This window comes from Euleptes europaea, chromosome 1 (assembly GCF_029931775.1).
Source record: "Euleptes europaea isolate rEulEur1 chromosome 1, rEulEur1.hap1, whole genome shotgun sequence".
NCBI classification, from domain to species: Eukaryota; Metazoa; Chordata; class Lepidosauria; order Squamata; family Sphaerodactylidae; genus Euleptes; species Euleptes europaea.
Window position 1 is genome coordinate 113,662,852 of NC_079312.1, and position 20,258 is coordinate 113,683,109.

Genomic DNA, 20,258 nt, shown 5'->3' on the forward strand with positions numbered 1-20,258 from the left:
CCTCCTCCTGAGAGCCAGCATGGTGTAGTGGTTAACAGCAGAGTCTGATCTGGAGAACCGGGTTTTATCCCCCACTCCACATGAGTGGTGGAGGCTAATCTGGTGAACTGGATTTGTTTCCCCCACTCCCGCACACGAATCCAGCTAGGTAACCTTGGGCTAGTCACAGCTCTCTTAGAGCTCTCTCAGCCCCACTTACCTCACAGGGTGTCTGTTGTGGGTAGAGGTATGGAAGGTGATTGTAAGCCACTTTGATTCTTCTTTAAGTGGGAAGAGAAAGTCGGCATATAAAAACCAACTCTCCTCCGCCGCCTTCTCCTCCTCCACTTTGCCTTGCATGGGCCTAGTTACCTGCAGGTGTCTTGAGCTGGATGGTGATGGCAAGAATGTGGGAGGGCTGTGGGGCTGTCTGAAGCTGCCTCTTCCTCTTGTCTCCAATTCTTCTCTTTCAGGTCTTGGGCCACCAAGTCCCTGAGCATCTATTGCCTGATGTGGCCCTGGTTGCAGAACTGTCCGACACAGCTGAGCTGGGCAAGCTACTACAGCTGGTGCTAGGTTGTGCCATCAGCTGTGAGAGGAAGCAAGGTATGTAGGCACCAGTGCGTATGTCGCAGTGGGGCTGCATCAGACACCTGTGGATGCATCTACGCTACTTGTTTAGAGGGCACCTCTTCACTCCTGTTATCCAATGAAATAGCAGCTGCTTAAAATGTCCTAGGCAGGAACACTTGGGTGTTATAACATCCAGCATTGTGCTACAGCCACGAGACTCCTTCAGGTGACTTCTAGTTTGTTTCTGAAGGCTGTTCCCTAACCCCGACAGAGGCATGATTCTCACAGAAAGAACTATGGACCACAGGGCAAAGGGGGAAAGCTCCAGTTTCACAAGTGTCCAACCTCCTCTGTTTGCAGATCATATCCAGCAAATCATGACCCTCGAGGAGTCTGTGCAGCATGTTGTTATGACGGCAATACAGGAGGTGAGTGCGACTGGGTTTGGTCTGCCGCCTGGCATAAGCTTTTGCGCTGCGGAACTGGCTTGTCTTTGGCATCATAAACATCACCTTGGTTAGAAAGTACCCCGCAGTTCTCAGCTGTTTGCTCCAGAGTTGTATTGTGGGGAGCTGTGGAGACACAAATCATATCCTCGGAACTGCTCCCTTGGTGCCAGCCCTGGCCTTAGAATCATAGTTGGAAGGGACCACCACTGCACTGACCCACTGCACAATGCAGGAAATTCACAACTACCTCCCCTCCACACCACCAGTGACCCCTACTCCATGCCCAGAAAGTGAGGGGGGGGGGGAAAACCCTCCAGGATCCTAGATCTTCCTAGATCTGTATTTCCCAGCATGGTGTCTGTGGCCGCCATGGGGCTCGCCAAATGTTTTTAGAAAGTGGGTGGGGCCAGATGGGGCTCCTGTCCAGCAGAGTTTCTGATTGGCTGTGCAAATTAAAATGTTTCCATGGCAGCTATCACTGCAGTGTTGGTTTTATTCTCTTCCTCACTGCTCTTTCCCTGTATATTTTTAAAAATTACTCCTTTTGTGTCCTACACTTGGACTTCCCTTGTGTGTGGCTGTGCCTCTCACGGCAGCCATTTTGTGGTTGGATCCACCTCCCACGATGGCCGTGCTGTGGTTGTGGCCACTACCTTGCGTCTGAATTCCACATGTGCCCACAGGCTCAAAAAGGTTGGGGATCCCTGCCCTAGATGAAGTTCTGCAGCATTTGCTAGCTGACATATGCCTGCTTCCCAGAGTACACTGCCTGGAAAGCTGAGTCATCTGGATGTAGCCAGGTACTAAACTTTTCTTCTCCTGCAGCTGTTGACCAAAGATGCATCGGACACGCTAAACTCAGAGACGTATGGGAACTTTGACAGCCAGGTACCTGTGATGCTGTATAGTGAGGGTGGGGGGAATAATACCTATTCTCTCTTGTATCAGAGAGAATACCTATTCTGCATACCTATTCTCTCTAGTAACAGAGGAGCATGCCTATTATATTAGGTGCTGTGGAACACAGGCAGGATGCTGCTGCAGTTGTCTTGTTTGGGGGCTTCCTAGAGGCACCTGGTTGGCCACTGTGTGAACAGACTGCTGGACTTGATGGGCCTTGGTCTGATCCAGCAGGGCCTTTCTTATGTTCTTATGATAAATAAAGAGTGACAATGCAATGCACTTAAGCTGAGGAGGACCGGAGGAGCATGGTTTACCTGGAAACCCCTTTCCTTATGGGGTGAGAGAAGAGAGGACATGGGAGATAGGGAGGCTTGACCAGGGGTGTCAAACATAAGGCCCGTGGGCCGGATCCAGCCCTTTAAGAGCTCTTATTCAGCCTGCGAGGCAGCCACCCCCACTCTCACTCTGGGTTGGCGAGCCATGGCTTGGTCCGACCAAGTGACATTTATGTCATATCTGTCCCTCGTAAAAATGGAGTTTGACACCCCTGGGCTAGACTTTCACTGCTCCAAATTGCTTGCATTTGCCAATATCTGTGGCAATCGCTCTTTCCTCACTGGCCGTCCCTTTACTGTCTTTCCTCACTTGTGGTCTGTTTTGTCTCGCAGTCCCGGAAATATTACTTCCTCAGCGATGACCTCGAAGAGACGGACGACGTGCGCCAGCGCTGCCATGAGCTAGAGCAGCAGGTCAGTGCCTCCTGAGAGCGAACAGTTGGCTTTGCTTGGAAAGCCATTTCCAAATGTGCATCATGTGGTGGCGGGGACCGCTGAGCATAGCCTCTCTGCGCTCTGCAGTTTCAAAGGTCAAGGTGTGCAGCTTGGCCTGTCGGCTGTTCGGTCCCTCCCTGGCAAGGACTGGTGTCTTCCAGGGATGTTGTGGTTGGTTTAGGGGGAAGGGGGTTGAACTGTCACAGAAATCCAGTCCTGCATGACATGCCATTTGCAAGCTGGTCTTTTTGGTGAACGTTTCCCTCATATTGCGCTCCATTTGTTCTGGTTTGAGTGGGGTGGTGGTGCTCGGACTACCCTAATTCAGAGTGCTTGAAGATTTTGCCATGTCTTCCCCTCCCCTTCCCCATGTGGGTGTGTTGGGGGTACAGTTCTTCCCAAATGGTGTGGTGTGATACGGGCTTGCTTAGCTGCATGGAGCCAGCTTGAGTTGCCTGCAGTATGGTGGTGTGCGAGCATTTGTCCCTTGAACACATGAAGCTGCCTTATACTGAATCAGACCCTCGGTCCGTCAAAGTCGGTATTGTCTATGCAGACCGGCAGCGGCTCTCAAGGGCCTCAGGCAGAGGTCTTTCACATCACCTTCTTGCCTAGTCCCTTTAACTGGTGATGCCGGGGTTTGTACCTGGGACCTTCTGCATGCCAAGCAGATGCTTTATTACTGAGCCATGGCCCCTTCTCCTAATGCGTTGCTGCTCTCCTCCCCCCCCCCCATTTTTTTAATGCTTAAATGGAGAGCAAAGCCAGCTTGATGATTCTGGGCCCTTGGTTTAATTCTTGCTCTGTCTGATGACACCTCCCCCCCCCCACCGTGTGACCCTGGGCTTGTCCACTCCCTTCACAACGAATGGGAACACCACTGTTTTTTTGCAGAGGGGCCGAACAACGGAAAGACATATAACTAGGAGCAGCGTGGGTGGTAAGGGGTCTGCAAAGGGAGACTGATCGCTCCCCCTTAAACGCCCCCTTTACTCCTCCAAGGTGCTAAAGTGCCCCTGGAAATGCCTCCCCCCTTCAAGAAGGTGAGTGGCCTCCCTCTCCCTCCAAGCTCTTGCTTTATGATAACAGAGCTGCTCACCCAGCTGTGGGGCCCCCCTGTGCCTGATGGGGGGCCAGCCTAACCTTGCATGAGCATGTATTGTGCTGACAAGTTAACAGCTGCTTGAGAGGGCCAGAAGGGACTTTTGCACGGAGCATGGAGGAGGATTTGTGTTGGGTGATTATTTAAAATAAGTTAAAAAAGAAAAAGCTGCTGGGGTGCAACCTGTTATAATCCCACCAAATAAGCAAAGAAACTACAGCGGTGGACACAAATTTCCTTATCTAGGCTTGACTCACTTGAAGTTAAGGGATCTGTCTTAATGCCGACTAGAACAGAGGGGAGAACAGCCTAAACTGCTCAGGGTTCCCCCTGGGGAGAGAGGCAGGGAGTGAATGAAGTAAAATAAATTTAGAAGTTAAGGACATGTCACTTGACAGCGTTAACCTTGGTAGCAGGCCCAGGATACCCGCAACAAACAGTAGAGGCAGGGCCATCCCATCCCCTTCAGAGAGAGCTCGGGCCTTGGGCCAAGCCTGCTGGATCAGTGGGGGGAAAGATAAGCTGTCCTTTGGATGCCATCAGCCTGGAGAGACTGTCCTGGCCCTTGAAATGAGGCTTTAACAGGGTGTTATTGAGCTCCATGCTATGAAAAGCTGCAGCTGCCCATTTCCACATGTTGAGCCTCTGTTAAAGGGACAGGATATGAACACATGAAGCTGCCTTATACTGAATCAGACCCTCGGTCTATTAAAGTCAGTATTGTCTACTCAGCCCGGCAGCGGCTCTCCGTGGTCTCAGGCAGAGATCTTTCAGATCACCTGCTTGCCTAGTACCATTAACTGGAGATGCCGGGGATTGAACCTGGGATCTTCTGCATGCCAAGCAGATGCTCTGCTACTGAGCCACGGCTCCTCCCCTCCATCTTTTTCTCCAGGTTGCTGGCAACCTTGCTCCTTACAGGTCTTGCAACAGCACATCAGTGCTTTACAAGTCCCTGCTTGGGTAACAAAATTTCCACCGCAAAGCAGTCATCAATGCAGGATGAGACTAGTCTCAGTAGCGTGTGTGTCTGTTGGAGTCAGAGGCCATTTGCGGAGATTGTCTTGCACAAGCACTTGTTGATCCTTCTTTGTTGCCGGCTGCATGGTTTCCCTGATTCACAACATCCAGGCCTGCAGCTGTCCGGGGGTGGAGGGCAAACTGGCTTAGGGCAGTAGCTAGAAGCCACTTGAGATCACGCGACGTGCTAGTATCCCTTTACTCTGCTCTGGTTAGACCTCACCTAGAGTACTGTGATCAGTTTTGGGCACCGCAATTTAAGAAAGATGTAGACAAGCTGGAATGTGTCCAGAGGAGGGCAACAAAGATGGTGAGGGGTCTAGAGACCAAATCATATGAGGAAAGGTTGAAGGAGCTGGGTATGTTTAGCCTGAAGAGGAGAAGACTGAGAGGGGATATGATAACCATCTTCAAGTACTTGAAGGGCTGTCACATAGAGGAGGGTGCCAAATTGTTTTCTGTTGCCTCAGAAGGTCGGACCAGAACCAACGGGTTGAAATTAAATCAAAAGGGTTTCCATCTAGACATTAGGAAGAATTTTCTAACAGTCAGAGCGGTTCCTCAGTGGAACAGGCTTCCTTGGGAGGTGGTAAGCTCTCCTTCCCTGGAGGTTTTTAAGAAGAGATTAGATGGCCATCTGTGAGCAATGCTGATTCTGTGATTCTGTCAGCAATGCTGATTCAATGCTGATTCCTTAAGCCAGGGGTGGGGAACCTCAGGCCCGGGGGCCATATTCGGCCCCCGAGGACATTTTTTGTGGCCCTCGGGAGCTCTGGGACCCTGCTGCAGAGGTGGGGCGCAGGCCGGCCCTTCCAGAGGGTGTTCCTGGCACCACGGCTTACAGCGGCGCTGCGGCGCCCTTTGGACCTCCTCTCGCCGACTGTCAGCTGTTGAGCAGTGAGAGCGAGGGGGAAAGAGGCTGGCGGCTCCCGGCGGCAGAGCATGCATGCAGGAGCCGATTGGGCTTCGGGGGGGGGGCCTTTTGTGGACTCTGGGGAGGAGAGGGCATGGAGACTGGGGCCCAGTCGTGCAGGGCTCTGTGTGCCGCCGGGTGTGTGTGGGTGGGGGGGAAGGCTTTTCTCTCTTTTCTTCCTCTTTTTCTGTCACTCTTTCTCCTTTCTCTCCCTCTTTCTCCCTCTTTTTCTGTCTCTGTCTTTGTCTCCCTCCGTCCTTTTCTTTGTCTCCCTCCGTCCTTTTCTTTCTTTCTCCCTCTCTCTCCATTTCTTTCTCCCTTTCTCTCCCTTTCTCCCTCCCTCCCTTTTCCTCTTTCTGTTTGCCTTCCTCCCTTACCGATCAACTGTGGGCTGCGCCTCCCTGGCACCTCGTTTGCTCGGGCCCACTGCTGGCTGCCCTTCCGCCTGGGAGGGGGGAGGGGGGGCACCCCGCAGGCCTTCTCTGTGTGGCCTCCCCTGGAGTTGCCAACCTCCAGGTGGTGGCTGGAGACCTGGCAACCCTCGCCTCTTCCCCCCCCCCGGGAGATCTACACCTGGTATGGCCCCTGAATGATGTCATAAATGTGCAAATGGCCCTTGGTAGGAAAAAGGTTCCCCACCCCTGCCTTAAGCAGATGATGAGAGGGAACTCATCTTGGTCATCTTCTGGGCATGTAGTGGGGGCCACTGGGGGTGTGGGGAGAGGGTGGTTGTAAATTTCCTGCATTGTGCAGGGGGTTGAACTAGATGACTCTGGTGGTCCCTTCCAACTCCATGATTCTATGAGAGACAGCCTGATAGAAGGTGGGCGGCAAGTGTTCTCTGGCGAGTGTCAAAAAACAACAGCAGAAAGCCAAATTTCACAAATATTATTTCTGGTCAGACTAATTCATAAGACTAGGTGAGGGGGGCACCGGCATCAGCAGCTTTGCCATCGATAAGAGCAGGCTCTTCCCAAGTACGCAGGCAAGGGAAGACGAGATATAAATCATATAAATAAATCGCCACTCCAATCTGTATAAGTTTACTATCGAGCCAACCTAAGGCAAGGCTGTGGAATAGCTGAGATGTGCTTCCTTGTGAATGTGTAGGACGAGGCTGTAGGGCCTGCGAGCGCTACACGGATTCTGAGCTGGGCTCTGCTGAAGCCTCTGTGGCCACCAGGCTAGAGCTCCGTGGCCCCTGCTTGCCGGAGTTCCTGATTCTGTCCCTTTGCACAGATCTCGCTCCTGGCGGAGGAGAAGAACACGCTGGTGCAGGAGAACAAAACCCTGCGGGATCAGAAGAACTCCTTGGAGTCGGACACCGCCGGCATTGCCGGCAAGAAGCTGCTTCTGCTCCAGACCCAGATAGAGCAGCTGCAAGAGGAGAACTTCCGGTAGGGCCAATGCTAGGGCGGGAGGGGGCTCCCTCTCCTGTGGGCTGGCTCCCAAATGCGGGCCGGCTCAGCCAGGGCCTCGCTAACAAGAGGTGTCTTTGGCCAGGCTGGAAAGCGGCAGAGATGACTTCCGAGCCCGCTGCGAGGACCTGGAGAGGGAGGTGCAGGAGATGCAGCACCGCAACGAGGAGCTGACGAGCCTGGCCGAGGAAGCGCAAGCGCTGAAAGATGAGATGGACGTGCTGCGGTGAGCATGCTGAACTCGGTGCCTGTGAACGCTGAGCCAAGGTTTTGCTGTGTGGCTGCCGGGCCTCTTTCAGAGTCCACCCGACCTCTTTTTAACATGCAACCATTCTTAGCCAGCGTGGTGTAGTGGTTAAGAGCGGTGGTTTGGAGCGGTGGAGTCTGATCTGGAGAACCGGGTTTGATTCCCCACTCCTTCACATGAGCTGCGGAGGCTAATCTGGTGACGCGGGTTGGTTTCCCCACTCCTCCACATGAAGCCTGCTGGGTGACCCTGGGCTAGTCACACTCTCTCAGCCCTACCCACCTCACAGGGTGTATGCTGTGGGAAGGGAAGGTGATTGTAAGCCGGTTTGAGTCTCCCTTAAGTGGTAGAGAATGTTGGCATATAAAAACCAACTCTTCTTCTTCTTAGGTGTGGTTTCTTCTTTGGGGAGGGAGAGGGGGTTTAAGGGGGCCACCCTGAGCCCAGCCTTTGGGCTGGCGAGGTGTGTGAACCAGCAACCTCTTACCCAGGTCCTGAATGCTGACCACGGCCTCTTCAGATTCTAGGTGGGCAAGGTGCATTAATAATATGACTGGGAGCTTTTCCTGCCCAAGGTTTTCTCTCTCCAGCCTCTGGCTTGTTTCTGGGGAGCTGTACTCACCAACAAGCACGGCTTCGCTCACTAGCTTTATAATAATCAAAGTTTATTGTAAGGAGAGTCAAAGCAAATAAGAGGAATGCTCTCAGTTTACAACAGGCGGAAAAGCTATCTCCTTCACTAGTAAAAGGCCACTCAAAAGGGAAAAAAGGAATGGTTTTACCAAAACAAAGCTAGTGCCTTAAAACCCTCCTCCACCAATCAAAGTCAAACAATCAATCAGCGCCTGCAGCTGCAGAATCAGCACCGCCTGCACACCTTTCCTTGAGAGGCGCGCACTGGAAAGCAGCGTAAAAGCCAAACAGGGCGGAATAAATGTGTGGTACTTCCTTACAGGAGGGTGGGGTAAAAGTGTAATAAAATAAATAAATAAAATTGTATTGTGTACAGTTTTGATTTGGAATTGCAAGCCACCTTATGTAATTACTTCAGACACTTTTAACCCAATTGTCTCCCCTAAATGCAGACTCAAAGCAGCTTACAGCGTCAAAACCCCCCACAAAAACAGCAGAAAACCAAGTTTCACAAATATTATTTCTGGTCAGACTAATTCATAAGACTTGGTGGAGGGGGGGCACCTGTGGCAACAGCTCTGCCATTGATAAGAGCAGTCTCTCCCCAAGTACGCAGGCAAGGGAAAGATGAGATATAAATCTTATAAATAAATCGCCACTCCAGTCTGTATATGTTTAATATAGAGCCAACCTAAGGCAAGGCTGTGGAATCCCAAACAGCCAGTGGTGGCTGAACATGGGCCTAGAGGAGGTGAACTCATTTCTGTTCGTAGAGTTTTGATCATAGGGCACTCTGGATGCAGCAGCTTTCAAGGAATCTTAGACTTGGGCTTCAGTTCAGAGACGCCCGCTATGTATAGTCTAGGTCTGTAGTTGTCAAAATGGGCAGTACCACCTCCTGGGGGCGGTGGAATTACCAAGAGGGCGCTAAGAGGCAAGGGGGCAGCAGGGGGGTCGCTAGAGGTGGGCCCCCTTCAACTGCGTTGTTCACTTATTTGCAATAGATCAAGCTATGGCACCATGCTGGCAAATTTGGTGTTTTTTTCCAGACTTTGAAGAGCTGGCGCCACTGAATCAAGCTCATCAGCTTTGTTGAATAAATTTCAATTTAAAAAGTTTTAATTTGATTTTGAATAGATGTGCAATTAACTGTTACTGTTTTGAAATTTTATTGTTCTTTAGTGCGTCATGCAAACCCCTATTTTGAATAATGCTTTTTATAGGATAGGGTAGGGGGCGCTGGGGTTGAGTTTGTGGAACCAAGGGGACGGGCACGAAAAGTTTGGGAACTGCTGGTCTTGGTTTTCATTCTCAGAAACTTTTGTATCCCACCTGAATTACTGATTTCAAAAGACAGTTTGGGAATTCTGTGGGAGCTGCCTCTGAAAGGCGAAATCCAGGAAAACTCCTGTGGATTCAGGGATGGTGCATGTATATTTATTACATCCTTGATAAGAAATGTTGCTTTTTTTCAAGGCTGGACATTCTGGGAAACAACTGCATTTTTGTGGTTGTAGTTCTGACTGGAGGAATTTGTGAGCACATGTGGAGCATGACTTCTGTTGCAGAATTCAGTTGGTTTTTGCTGAGAATTGTTCCAGCCCTCTTCTTTGATAGAAAACATGTTGGCAGCTTATTTGAAAGAACTGGGACTTTTCCAAGACTGCAGTCTGTTATCTGCAGTTTCTGAAACTGTAGAATTGTAGATATGCCCCTCAACTCTGAGTAGCTGGTGGGAATATAGAGTAAATGAGTTCTAGTATGGATGTTAGATAAGCAGCGACCCTGGGTTGGATCCAGCAGTCTTGCAGACGAAGGATTGCGGATCTTTCCCATGTTCCCCTCTCCCCCTTTCTGACCCTGGAAAAATTTATTCCTAGGATTGCAGAGGCTGTGTGGACAGAGAGCCAGCATGGTGTAGTGGTTAAGAGCAGTGGTTTGGAGTGGTGGAGTCTGATCTGGAGAACCGGGTTTGATTCCCCACTCCTCCACATGAGCGGCGGAGGCTATTCCCCACTCCTCCACATGAGCGGCGGAGGCTAATCTGGTGAACTGGATTTGTTTCCCTGCTCCTACACATGAAGCCAGCTGGGTGACCTTGGGCTAGTCACAGCTCTGTTAGAGCTCTCTTGGCCCCACCTACCTCACAGGGTGTAGGGAGGGGAAGGGAAGGTGATTATAAGCTGGTTTGATTCTTTCTTAAGTGGTAGAGAAAGTCGGCCTATAAAAACCAACTCTTCTTCTAATAGACGTGCGGGTCAGGAGGTTGCATTGGGAAGGTGGAGAAAGCAATCCCTTCTGCCTCTTGTCAATGGAACTGCACTGATAGAAGAGTCAGAAAGGACATTTTCATTCCCTCTCACCACTGCAGCCTCCCAACTCACGTGGGTAACTCAGGGAAAATGTGTGACCATCCATGCCTTCTGCTGATAGATCGCCAGATCCAGTGCCCTGTTTTTGGGTTGATCTTCTCAGTTCCACTCTCCAGGTGGTGTTGTGACTGGATCCTAGGCCCAGAACATGTGGACTGGGTAGCCTTTTGATAGTGGAAAGTATAAAATAACCTTCCTGTTAGATCTGGAATATATACAGGACTTGGATACAGATGAAGGGGACGTTAGTTGTTTATCTCTGATTGTTTCACTTTTTGGTACACTCCAGCCTTGCTGCAGCAGCAGCTTCTGATGCTTTATGTTTTGAGGTTTTCCACGTCTAGAAGAGTTCCTATGTTGGTTAGACAGTGGAAGGGATACAGTGGGAGTTCAATGTTAGTGCTGAAAGAAGTAACACTTTCACTTGCCACCCCCCCCCCTTCATTTGCTTGCAGCCACTCATCAGACAGGGTGGGACGACTGGAGGCCATGGTGGACTCCTATAAGAAGAAGCTGGAAGACCTGGGGGACCTGCGACGGCAGGTCCGGCTGCTGGAGGAGCGGAACACCGTCTATATGCAGCGCACGTGTGAGCTGGAGGAGGAGTTGCGGCGCGCCAATGCAGTGCGCACACAACTGGAGGCGCATAAGAGGCAGGTGAGGTGATGCGAGGAGCCGCGCTCAAGCTGTGTGATGCCTTCAAAAGAACTGGAACGCTTGACAGAGGACAGTGTCGTGCTCTCTGAGTAGAAGGTGCTCAAAAGGCACATTAGAGTGTTATGCAGCCATGGCTGATTCCTCTAGAGTTTAAACCCTGCACATGAAGCTGCCTTACACTGAATCAGACCCTTGGTCCATCAAAGTCGGTATTGTCTACTCAGACCAGCAGCTGCTCTCCAGGGTCTCAGGCAGAGGTCTTTCACATCACCTACCTGCCTAGTCCCTTTAACTGGAGATATCGGGGACTGAACTTGGGACCTTTTGTATGCCAAGCAGATGCTTGGCACCACTGAGCCATGGCCTCTCCCCATTTTACCAGAGCTGAACTGGTAGCTGGCTCTGTACTTTGTGACTTTAGGTAGAACCCTGGTCTTCAGCCACCTTTTCTTGCTTTGGCTTTGAGAAGTATCTGCTTCAGTAGTACCACAAGTAGATTGAGGTTACCTGTGAAACCCGTATGGAGGGTTATTGGCAGAAGAGTAGAAAAGAGCAGCCAGAACTGGCATAGAATGCCTCAGCAAATTCCTGTCCTGTCCCCTCGTCCAGGTGCAGGAGCTCCACAGCAAGCATGCAGAGGAGGCCTTGAAAGCAGAGAAGTGGCAGTTTGAGTTCAAGAACCTCAAGGAAAAGTTTGAGGCCCTGGTGAAAGAGAAAGAGGTAACTCCGGACTTGGCTGTCCTGGCGGGCTGTCCCCATGGCTTAGGGTGGAATTCAGGGGGGAGAATGGGGAGATGAGGGGGAGGGGAGAGTCCGGGGACGTCTGGTTGGTGTCTTTGGGAGCAGAGTACTGCTGTCGTCTGTGGACTGATGCCTGACTCTTCACAGAGGCTGATTGAAGAACGGGATGCCCTCCGGGAGGCCACTGAAGAGCTGCGGTGTGCTCAGGTGCAGCAAAGGTTCCTGAACCAAGCTGGTAAGTCATTTGGGGAACGTCTTCCAGTGTTTTATGTTGGGAGAGACAACAATTGCATTTTAAGGCTTGTAAATACTTGAGCAGCCATAGTGAAGATTTGTCCCCCCAACCTGCTGCCCTTGGTTTTATTTTGCAGCCCAACTTTCTGTCTTGTCTAATGTCTCTTTCTTCTGGCACAACACCTTTGCAGATACCATGCTGGAAGAAATTGCTTCTCCTGTGGACAACTTGGCTGCTGAGATCATGCCAGCAGAACTCAAGTAAAGTTATGGTCTTTGGGCATCTTGTTCTGGGGGCGGGGAAGGCAAAAGGCCGCGGTGTCTACCCACATCAGGGAATTACCACCTGGCATGTTTCAGTGTGTCCCATTTCATCAGCTGGGAGCTGGGGTTAGTGTGGCCAGAGTATGCAAGTTTGGAAGGATTGTAAGGTGAAGCCATCCCACCATGTCTGGTGTTCCTTGTAAGGGGGGGGGGCATCCTCTGGGTATATTTTCCCAATCTTTGTAGGAAGAACAAGCATCAGTCCCAAGGATGTCTTCTACTGTCATGTGGGATTGTCTATCCGAGGTCTTTTCCTACCTATTACTAATTAGGGACTTTTCCAGAATCCAGTGGATGTTTCTTATGGACAGCCTAGGTGACACAGACGTATTATCTGAAGATTTTGTATCCCAGCATGCATTGCTCTGCTTTAAGATGGTGGCCTCCGGGACAATGGCTGTATTGCAGAGTCTGCCGGAGCTTCTACGTGTTCCAAGTGCAGCTCTTCATTCCAGCGTGGTGTAGTGGTTAAGAGTGATGGTTTGGACTGTGACCTGGAGAACCGAGTTTGATTCCCCACTCCTCCACGTGAGCGGAGGACACTAATCTGGTGAACTGGATTTGTTTCCCCACTCCTACACACGAAGCCAGCTGGGGTGACCTTGGGTCAGCCCCACCTACCTCACAGGGTGTCTGTTGTGGGGAGGGGAAGGGAGGGTGATTGTAAGCTGGTTTCATTCTTCCTTAAGTGGTGGTGGTGGAGAATGGCCCAAATACACAGAGGGCTTCCCCCCCCTCTGGTCCACTCCATCAGCTGATGCTGATCCTCATTGCCCCGTACATTGCAACAAGTTATGCTGTTTGTGCTCAGGGAGACCATTGTGAGGCTGCAGCACGAGAACAAGATGCTCTGCGCCCAGGAGTCGTCGTACCGAACGCAGCAAGCGGAGCTGCAGGCCTTGCTGGAGGAATCAAACCGGGCAAAGAACCAGCTGGAGGCCCAGCAAAGGTATCCAATAGTCTGAAAGACTGAGAGGTTCACCACCTCCTGCACACGCTGTTGGGAGAACCAGGCTAAGGAAACCCCGTCTTTCTTCATATATCTTGCTTAGGCCAAACAAAAATGGTGTGTGAGGGGGAGGGGAGGAAACTGGTACATCAACATATCTAGCAAGCGTGCCAAAAAGGCACATTGGCAAAATTGACTTCTGGCAGTAAAGTCCAGCACTTTAAACACAGAATTCTAGCTTTCTTTTTATATTAGCGGCTGAAGTAATATTTGTCTCTCTTTTCTTTTTTACCAGTGGGGCAACATCTACTGCTTGCCCATAAAGTATTTGGACATTCAAGCAGAGGATACTTGAGTTTAAGTACTCTCTGCCTGGTTTAATGTGAATGTTATTACTAATGTGTTTCTTTCCAGCTTGTGTATTTTAACTGATACTTCCCTGTTTTACGGATCTTGTCTAATAATATGGTTCAGATCTTGGCTTTGTTTACAGAAATGAATTCATTCTTTCACTCATGCAGACTACTTCATATTCCTTGCAGTTTCACATCTAGATAACTAAGTACATTCCTCCTCTAGAGAGCAGGGCAAAATGATGGATGCTCCGTAGGGATGGGAGCTCAGTAGGGCCAAGCTTTGCTAAAGTAGAAAAAAAATGTCTGGTGCCCGGGAGAGCTGATGACTGTTGTGCCTCCTCTCAGTACCCAATGGCTAAGAATAATTTGGAATGACGACAGGTCATGGTTTTCCATTGTTAGTTGCAGCTGGCTTTCCCCCCTTCCCTGCTTAATTGTGGTGTTGTTTTTTTTACCTCATCTAGACTGAGTCAACAGCAGGTCTTGGAGCTCAAAGCACAAGTGGAAGAGCTGCAGAGGGCCCTTCAGGACCAAGGAAGCAAGGCAGAGGATGTGAGTCTGCTGTAGAATGGGTTCTCGGAGGCCTTTACGGAGGTGGTTTGGAATGTGTCACAGGAGGCTTTCGCAGAGGCCACCGTGTCTCCTTTCCTCCCGAAGGCTGAACTTCCAATGAGCTGGCAGTAATGGAGACTGGCATTCACCCCCTTGGCAGGCCCATAGTTAGGGTTGCCAACCTCCAGGTACTAGCTGGAGATCTGCTGTTACAACTGCTCTCCAGCCAATAGAGATCAGTTCTTCTGGAGAAAATGGCCGCTTTGGCAATTGGATGCTATGGCATTGAAGTCCCTCCTCTCCCTAAACCCTGCCCTCCTCAGGCTCCTCCAAAAAAACCTCTCGCTGGTGGTGAAGAGGGACGTGGCAACACTACCCAAAGTAAAACCGTTACCTGTGTACTGGGATGTGTGGTATTTATGGGGCACCCTCTTATGCAGGACTGCACACTCTTTGTGTGTACGGTGGAAAACTCTGTCCCTATATTCCCTATTTATTCCCCCCCCCCTCCCAATTATCTCGGTGCTGAAAGCAAAGCTTCAAGCTGTGGGTGTTACTTGGCGGGATTGTTGTAACATGGATGGCAAAGGTCCCTTAGATCATAGAATGTCCGTGATGAATGGCACAAGGCGCCACACTCTTGGGAGTTGAGAGATCCTAGATTGGCCCACCGGTGCTGGAAAAGAGGATCCTGCCCATTCAGAGGGTGGAGGTTTGTTGCTTGTTAGGAGAACACTAGACTCCCAGGGTGGAGTGTGGTTTGTCTAGCCCTAGTTAAGAGCTGTGTATCCTCCCCCCTATGTCCTGTTGAAACTCTACTGACTGGACCTTTCCTCACTGTGTTAACATCCCTCTCTTTCTCCCCCTCTGACTTGCTGGCTGATCTGTCCTGTTCAGGCCATTGTAAGTACTTGCGCAGTCTAACCTACTCTGCTCTACGCTCACGATTGCTTCTCTACTGTCAGTGTCATGTCTTCGTGCATCAAGGAGGGAAGGTTTCTCTGGGTTCACAAGCCAAGAGCTGTTAAAGGGGGCCTATTCTGAAGGCTGGGACGGGTGGCTTGAGCACAGGTCTCTCAGTGTCGAACCGGAGGCAACTCGTGGCTGTTGCTGTGAGGCGGTTCTTGCCACTCAGTATCTGGTGTTCTAAAACGGTCATCTGATAATATTTGAAACAGTGCCAGGTAACAACGGTATCAGTCCTAAATCTCTTGGATATGACGAGGTCGCTCTCTTTCGCTCATATGATCTGCTAGCTCTATTTCACTGTTTCTGAATCTGGTGTAGGAGGCACAGCACGCAGGGCACAAACAGTTATGCATCTTGTGAACCAACATGCGTATAAAGTGTTTCCCAAAGAGTGAGGTATTACCCCTTTGGGGATCACGGACAGGAAGTGAGCGGGCCACGTATTCTTGATTACCGAGAGGCCGCTTGTCTCTGGATAGAGGAGAGGCGGTAAGAGAAGTTAGACAAATGGGAGAAAGTATTACAGAGGCCGCAGGAACCTAGTGAAATATTCTACAGGCTGAGTATCCAAAACAGGGCTTTTTGAGCCAGCACGCAGGCGTTACTCACAGGCCCTCAGCAGCACACCAGTTTGCTTTCAGATGGTTCAATGTACACAAAGCTATTAAAAAATACCATTTACAATTACATTCAGGCTATGGGTATAAAGTGTGTATAAAACATAAATTAATTTTGTGTTTAGACTTGGGTCCCATCCCCAAGGTATCTTTTTATGTATATGCAAATATTCTTAAATACGGAAAGATCTGAATTATGGACCACTTCTGGTCCCAAGCAGTCCGGATGAGGGAGACTTAACCCTGTATGAGAAATCTGTGGGAATCCTGGACAAACATGTTTTTTTTAAAAAAACAACAACCAGTAATTTCTACAGGAAGTAGAATTTTGTACATTTCTAGCCCTCACAGTGTAAAAAGAGACTTGACTGTGTGTCAGCAATGCCTGGTGAACTCTCAGTAGCCAGAGAGAAGCTGAATAAAACTTTCATGGGACAGAATTTAGTGCTTCTTGGTCTGTGACTAGCTGAAGCATGAATTGTACAATTGTATGAGTGGGCATAGAGGTCTTTGTATGGTTTGGAAGGGATAAGGATATCATAAATTCAGAAATCTGTACTTGTAAGGTGAAATGACTTTAGTAAAGAGGGATCTGCTATGATAACGTCTTTGGAAAGAGGATGTGTCAGCAAATTACTTTGAACACCTAGAAGGAGCCCCAGTAAACACTGAATATGTAAGGCCTGCCTCGGGCTGCCTACCCCTCCTTATACCCTAAAATGGCAGGCCAAGAGTGGCCTTGAAAGGAGAGGAGGGGCTTCTAGTTTCTCCATCACACAGGCTGCCTTCAAAGCTTGGTGGAGGTTGGAGGGTCAGGATCTTTGTCCTGGGGTTGCAGCCTCATTCACAGGCAAGTTGGATTTGGGGTTTTTTAATAACTCTGTTTTCCCCTGGCCTGAATAGCCTAGGCTAGCCTGATCTCATCAGGTCTCAGAAGCTATGCAGGGTCGGCCCTGGTTAGTATTTGAATGGGAGACCACCAAGGAAGTCCAGGGTCACTATGCAGAGGCAATGGCAAGCCACCTCTGAACGTCCCTTGCCTTGAAATATCGTTCCAACAATGGGAAACTTTGTGGTCAGAAGTCATACAATTTACAGCCGGTCAAACATTAAGAGAAAACTGGTGTAAGATGTTTTACCGATGGTGTGTTACCCCAAAGGATATCAAAAAGATGAACGCAGATTACAAAGGGAAATGATGGAAATGTAAGAAGATAGATGGCACCTTTTATCATATGTGGTGGACATGTAATAAAACCAAGGAATACTGGAAAGAGATACATGCTGAAATTCAGAAAATAAAAATAAAATTCCCAATGGAAGTGAAGAGTAGGCTACTGGGCATCTTGCCAAAAAACATCACAAAAATTTCGGAGGAACTGTTTGAATACATGATCACAGCCGCTAGGGTAACATTTGCAACAAAATGGAAGGTAGAAGAGTGCCCAGACATAGAGGATTGGAAAGGCAAATTAGCAGACTATGTAAAAAACAAACAAACAAAAAAAAACACCAAAAAAAAACCCCAAGAGGGGTTACCATGAACCAGTTACGGGGGGGAAAGCTCTTTTAGTTCTGCTCTTAGTTCTTACTTTTGCCCTTTGCCACGCTTGCCCAACAGAGTGGCATTCCCTCTGTTCCATTTCGTTAAAATGCTTTTTGAGTCCAGCGGCATCCCATTTACCTCGGAGCTTTAAAACTTCTGATGCCTCCGATAACCCAGTTAAAATAACGCCATCAGTTGACTGACAAAATCTGTGTGTGGAGATTTACAGGCCTCTGTACTGGGCCCAGCAAAAGGGCGTGTTGATTTCTGATGCTGCCTGTACTGGGTGTGGCACTGGCTCATTCTAGTGGCCAACCTACCCCATAGCAGCTCACTCTCTGTGACTTTTAGCTAAGGCATTAGTAGGCCGGCTAGCTGGCTAAACCGGTTGAAGGATCCTCAGTCAGCTTTTCTCTCTTTCTCTTTTAGTCTTCTCTGCTGCAGAAGAAGCTGGAGGAGCATCTGTAAGTATTTCCATTCACAGTATTTGAGGTGGGGCTAGAAAAGGAGTTTCCTGCACCTAATGGTCAAGGGACTTGCTTATATTGCCAGTGACATATCCAAGAGCCCATTTCAAAACCTGGCATATTACATATGCTAGGTTTGTTTTGCTGTTAATGTGCAAAGCAGGGCCTTTATCCCGCATCCTTCAAGTATTTTTGGCCCTTTGTTTTTCAAGCCCGCCTCATGTCTTAACTCGTGCCTCTTTTTTCCTGTCCAGGGAAAAATTGCACGAAGCTCACGCAGAGCTGCAAAAGAAGAAGGAATGTCTTGACGAACTGGAGCCCAAAGTGGACAGCACTAGTAAGTGGTTGGGTGTCAGAGCCCTGAATACAGAGGTCGTTTATGCATGGCGTTTGAGCTGAGGTTCTTTGCTCGCTGGACTCACACTTTCCTGTTGGGAATCTATGCACCAGCAGTCTCCAAGCTCAAATCAGGAAGTATTTGAATTCCCGCCCCTTGAAATGCTGCTTTGTAATTGGCTTACTTTGTAGAGCTTACTGTGAGAGAAAATTTCCCCCCAACCCAATTGCTGCATAAAAAAGCATTTTAAGAACAAAAAACAGAGCAATCTGAAAGGGGGGAGGAAAGAAATCTAAACCTCAGTTTTAAAAAGCCTTTCTTCTGCTCAGAAAGAGCTCCCAGGAAGCAGGAAGCATTTGAATCCCCGCCATTACATGCTGCTTTGTAATTGGCTGTGAGAGAAACCAAGCTTACATGTCCCGCGCTTTGCCTTATGCATGGGGATTTCACCTGGGCTGAGCTCAGGGGAGAGGGAAGAATCAAGTTAACAGAAGAACAGGAAGTCCCGGGATTTGTGAGGGCTGGCAGCGAGGTCATCTCTAATGAACAACCAAGACAGACCGGGGGTAAATTTGAGTGAAAGTACCCATGCATAAATGACTAGCGTTTAACTCCCAGCACTGTAGCAAGGCCTGCCTCCCTTTCCTTCAAGCGTAATAAGGGGGAATTCTAGCCTTGACTACATAGAAATGGTGACTCGCCCAGAGTTTAGAGTGGAATGCAAACTCCTTTTTCTTTCTTCGATTCTCTCCCCCCCCCCCCCACTTTGGGATTCTGGGTGTCTCTGATGTCTCTGCCTCTCAAGTAGCTGCTAGGAAGATTGATGAACTGCAGCAGTCTTTGAAGAAGAAGGACGAGGACATGAGAGCCATGGAGGAACACTACAAGCGCTATATGGACAAGGCCTGCACGGTAAGTGGGAGTGTTCCTCCTGCTATACATCTGTGTGTGTGTGTGTGTGTGTGTGTGTGTGTGTGTGTGTGTGTGTGCATGTCTGTATCCAAAGGTGAAGTCTTGCAGAATGTCTTGGTAGCTCACACACGCGCATACCCCTGCGGTCAGTGTAACTCAGTTAGTAGCATTGGTTTTTGGGGGACTAAGCAGTTCCTGTCCCAACCAAAAAGTACCCAGACCCAAAGAGGGTCCAGCTGGCCTCAACCAGGGTTTTTTTTGCCCTGGCCCCTGCCTGGTGGAATAGTCCCTCCAGTGAGACCAGGGCCCTGAGAGCCAGCGTGGTGTAGTGGTTAAGAGCAGTGGTTTGGAGCGGTGGACTCTGATCTGGAGAACTGGGTTTGATTCCCTCCTCCACATGAGCGACAGACACTAATCTGGCGAACTGAATTTGTTTCCCCACTCCTACACACGAAGCCAAGTGGGTGACCTTGGGCTAGTCACAGCTCTCTCAGCCCCCACCTACCTCACAGAGTGTCTGTTGTGGGGAGGGGAAGGGAAGGCGATTGTAAGCCGCTTTGATTCTTCCTTAAGTGGTAGAGAAAGTCGGCATATAAAAACCAACTCTTCTTCTTCTTCTTCTTATGGAGTTCTGCAGGGCCCGCAAGACAGAACTGTTCAGCCAGGTTTACGGTTGAGGCCAGCTACGGTTTTCCTTATCTGGCCTCCCTGCCCCTCTCCACCTTGCCTGGAAAGCTTCCACTCCATCTGCAGGCTCTGCGTCTTATGTGAATGCCTGAAGGCCCGACTGTGGCCTTCTGTCACAAGCCAAGCGCCATTGGGAGTAGTCAATTTTATCATCTCATTAATCAGTTAGCTTTATAAGTCTGCAATGTTTTATTGTCTGTATTTTACTGTTATGTGAGCTGCCCTGCGCCAGGCATTTGCCGGTGGGAGGGCGGGCTATAAGTCTAATAAAGCAAAAAAATAAGTAACCAGTTTCTGGTTAACCTGGAAATCTGTGTGGATTCTCCCACAGGTGATCAAGAAACTGGACCCCATGCAGCAGCCTCACGTCGTCCCCCTGGAGATCCAGGCTCTGAAAAACCAGCTGCAGGAAAAAGAGAAGAAGATAAACCACTTGGAGGCAAGGGCCTCTTCCTTTTGCCGTTTCAGGAGTGGTTGCCGCCTCTCTTCTTCACACCCAGGGGCGGGGAGAGGCTCTCCTCTGGATTAGCC

The 20,258-nt window shown here is 49.6% G+C and overlaps 1 protein-coding gene across 1 annotated transcript in view; it reads left to right on the forward strand.

The window, feature by feature from the left end:
• Nucleotides 1–20,258, forward strand: part of HOOK2 (hook microtubule tethering protein 2) — a 31,170-nt gene that overhangs the window by 8,933 nt on the left and 1,979 nt on the right. The window contains exons 5-20 of the mRNA XM_056855344.1: nucleotides 453–585; nucleotides 913–980; nucleotides 1,827–1,889; nucleotides 2,573–2,653; nucleotides 6,949–7,106; nucleotides 7,213–7,353; nucleotides 10,835–11,036; nucleotides 11,646–11,756; nucleotides 11,925–12,012; nucleotides 12,203–12,272; nucleotides 13,147–13,284; nucleotides 14,105–14,192; nucleotides 17,754–17,788; nucleotides 18,046–18,128; nucleotides 18,937–19,040; nucleotides 20,059–20,166. Of these exons, the coding sequence (XP_056711322.1) occupies nucleotides 453–585; nucleotides 913–980; nucleotides 1,827–1,889; nucleotides 2,573–2,653; nucleotides 6,949–7,106; nucleotides 7,213–7,353; nucleotides 10,835–11,036; nucleotides 11,646–11,756; nucleotides 11,925–12,012; nucleotides 12,203–12,272; nucleotides 13,147–13,284; nucleotides 14,105–14,192; nucleotides 17,754–17,788; nucleotides 18,046–18,128; nucleotides 18,937–19,040; nucleotides 20,059–20,166 (1,671 nt within the window). The remainder of the gene's footprint in view (nucleotides 1–452; nucleotides 586–912; nucleotides 981–1,826; nucleotides 1,890–2,572; nucleotides 2,654–6,948; nucleotides 7,107–7,212; nucleotides 7,354–10,834; nucleotides 11,037–11,645; nucleotides 11,757–11,924; nucleotides 12,013–12,202; nucleotides 12,273–13,146; nucleotides 13,285–14,104; nucleotides 14,193–17,753; nucleotides 17,789–18,045; nucleotides 18,129–18,936; nucleotides 19,041–20,058; nucleotides 20,167–20,258) is intronic.